Source organism: Eutrema salsugineum, unplaced genomic scaffold (genome assembly GCF_000478725.1).
Source record: "Eutrema salsugineum unplaced genomic scaffold, Eutsalg1_0 scaffold_1, whole genome shotgun sequence".
NCBI lineage: Eukaryota > Viridiplantae > Streptophyta > Magnoliopsida > Brassicales > Brassicaceae > Eutrema > Eutrema salsugineum.
Genome location: NW_006256909.1, coordinates 945,473 through 948,306, shown reverse-complemented (window position 1 = coordinate 948,306; position 2,834 = coordinate 945,473). Strand labels below are relative to the sequence as shown.

Genomic DNA, 2,834 nt, shown 5'->3' with positions numbered 1-2,834 from the left:
GGGAATTGGTAAATCATAGAAAAAAAACGTAAATATTGGTCTGCTTATTGATTTTACGATTATACCACAGTCATTCATAATTTTTACTAGTTCACACACTATCTGCATTTTAATTACTAAATAGAACCTATAACAACTAAACATTTCCGCAGGACTGCAAAATAGTAGGATCACATTTGACCCAAAAAAGTAGGATCATTGTGTCCAAATTTTGATTGATCATCAATTACTAGGGCTGATAGTAAAAACAAAAAACATTCTTGATTAGCCAAAAAGAGAAAAGGAATACTGATTAAAAGAGGTATCCTCTCTCTCTAATTATGTTTTCACTAAACCCAATTAGATTCAAACAATCTGTTAAGTCCAACATGGGACAACAATTCGATGCCTGAAAAAACTCCTCTTTTAATGCCCCATTCTTTCTTTAAATTACTAATAAAAACTTGCAAATCACCAAACCCATTCTCTACAACTCATATTCATCAAAGATTCACCCACTCCCACCGAGATAACAAAAGTAAAAAATATATATATATACACAACAACACATGATGCTGATGCAATATACACAACAAAGTATTAAATCTTAGATATTGTGGGTCTCCCTTCTATTCTCTGTCCTCTATTCATTTTCTTATTCATTAAAAAAAAAATTATGGATACTCTCTTTAGACTAGTCAGTCTCCAACAACAACAACAATCCGATAGTATCATTACAAATCAATCTTCGTTAAGCAGAACCTCCACCACCACTACTGGCTCTCCACAAACTGCTTATCACTACAGTCACAACAACTTCCCACAAAACGACGTCGTCGAAGAATGCTTCAACTTTTTCATGGATGAAGAAGACCTTTCCTCTTCTTCCTCTCATCACAACCATCACCACAATCCTAATTACTACTCTCCTTTCACTACTCCCATCCAATACCATCCCGCCACGTCATCAACCCCTTCCTCCACCGCCGCAGCCCCCTCCGCCGCCTTAGCCTCACCGTACTCCTCCTCCGGGCACCACAATGACCCTTCCGCTTTCTCCATCCCTCAGACTCCTCCTTCGTTCGACTTCTCAGCCAATGCCAAGTGGGCTGACTCGATCCTCCTCGAAGCCGCACGTGCCTTCTCCGACAAAGACACCGCACGTGCGCAGCAAATCCTCTGGACGCTCAACGAGCTCTCTTCTCCGTACGGAGACACCGAGCAAAAACTCGCTTCTTACTTCCTCCAAGCTCTCTTCAACCGCATGACCGGCTCTGGCGAACGTTGCTACCGAACCATGGTAACCGCTGCAGCCACAGAGAAGACTTGCTCCTTCGAGTCAACGCGCAAGACTGTCCTCAAGTTCCAAGAAGTTAGCCCGTGGGCCACGTTTGGACACGTGGCGGCAAACGGAGCGATCTTGGAAGCAGTAGACGGAGAGGCAAAGATCCATATCGTTGACATAAGCTCCACGTTTTGCACTCAATGGCCGACTCTTCTAGAAGCCTTAGCCACGAGGTCAGACGACACGCCTCACCTAAGACTAACCACAGTGGTCGTGGCCAACAAATTCGTCAACGATCAAACGGCGTCGCATCGGATGATGAAAGAGATCGGAAACCGAATGGAGAAGTTCGCTAGGCTCATGGGAGTTCCTTTTAAATTCAGCATTATCCATCACGTTGGAGATTTATCCGAGTTTGATCTCAACGAACTCGATATCAAATCAGACGAGGTCTTAGCGGTCAACTGCGTAGGCACGATGCATGGGATCGCGCCTCGTGGAAACCCTAGAAACGCTGTGATATCGAATTTCCGACGGCTAAGGCCGAGGATTTTCACCGTCGTCGAAGAAGAAGCTGATCTTGCAGGAGAAGAACAAGAAGGTTTTGATGATGATCAGTTCTTGAGAGGGTTTGGAGAATGTTTGCGTTGGTCTAGGGTTTGCTTCGAGTCTTTGGAAGAGAGTTTTCCGAGGACGAGCAACGAGAGGTTGATGCTAGAGCGTGCGGCGGGGCGTGCGATCGTTGATTTGGTGGCTTGTGAGCCGTCGGATTCGACGGAGAGGAGAGAGACGGCGAGGAAGTGGTCGAGGAGGATGAGGAACGGTGGGTTTGGAGCGGTGGGGTATAGTGATGAGGTGGCGGATGACGTCAGAGCTTTGTTGAGGAGATATAAAGAAGGAGTTTGGTCGATGGTACAGTGCTCTGATGCCGCCGGAATATTCCTTTGTTGGAGAGATCAGCCGGTGGTTTGGGCTAGTGCGTGGCGGCCAACGTAAAAGGATTGTTTTTTTTTTAATATATTCGCACGCGCGCTTTTTGCTTGAGATGGTTTTACACGTGTGGTGATGTTTGATGATCGGTTTTGAGATTGAAGAGTTAACGATATGATGATGATGAGTTCATAATTTCGAATTTTCTTTTGGAAATAGGACTAATTAAATTATGGTCATTGAGGAGGATTGATTTTTCTTCTTTTCTTGGTCTGTTTTTCTTCTATATATCTTTTTGGAATTAAATTTGTGATTACTTTGGTTTATGCTTAATTAAGTGTAGGGTTTTATTTTCCTTTATAATTAATGAAGTTTTTATTTTTCATACACTTGCTAGAAGCTCTTGACCATAACGTTGATTTATTTTCCAATATGTGAGCGCGTAAATAGTTACTGTTACATTGGATGATCGATTAACTGGAAATCATATGGATGTAGGGAATGATAAATTTAAATTAATAAACTAGCGATAACTCTTCAAACTCAACAAGAATTATTACTAATCATATCGAGTTATACATAATCACTACATGTTTCTAATCAAAGCATTTTGAGTCAATGAGAGAGCTGGTTCACGACT

General features: G+C 42.6%; 1 protein-coding gene across 1 annotated transcript; it reads left to right on the top strand.

The window, feature by feature from the left end:
- Positions 1 to 575: 575 nt before the first annotated feature.
- Positions 576 to 2,574, top strand: LOC18030111 (protein SHORT-ROOT). The gene has a single exon (XM_006411801.2). It carries the CDS (start codon positions 656 to 658, stop codon positions 2,258 to 2,260), a length of 1,605 nt encoding a protein of 534 aa, XP_006411864.1. The 5' UTR covers positions 576 to 655; the 3' UTR covers positions 2,261 to 2,574.
- Positions 2,575 to 2,834: the final 260 nt, after the last annotated feature.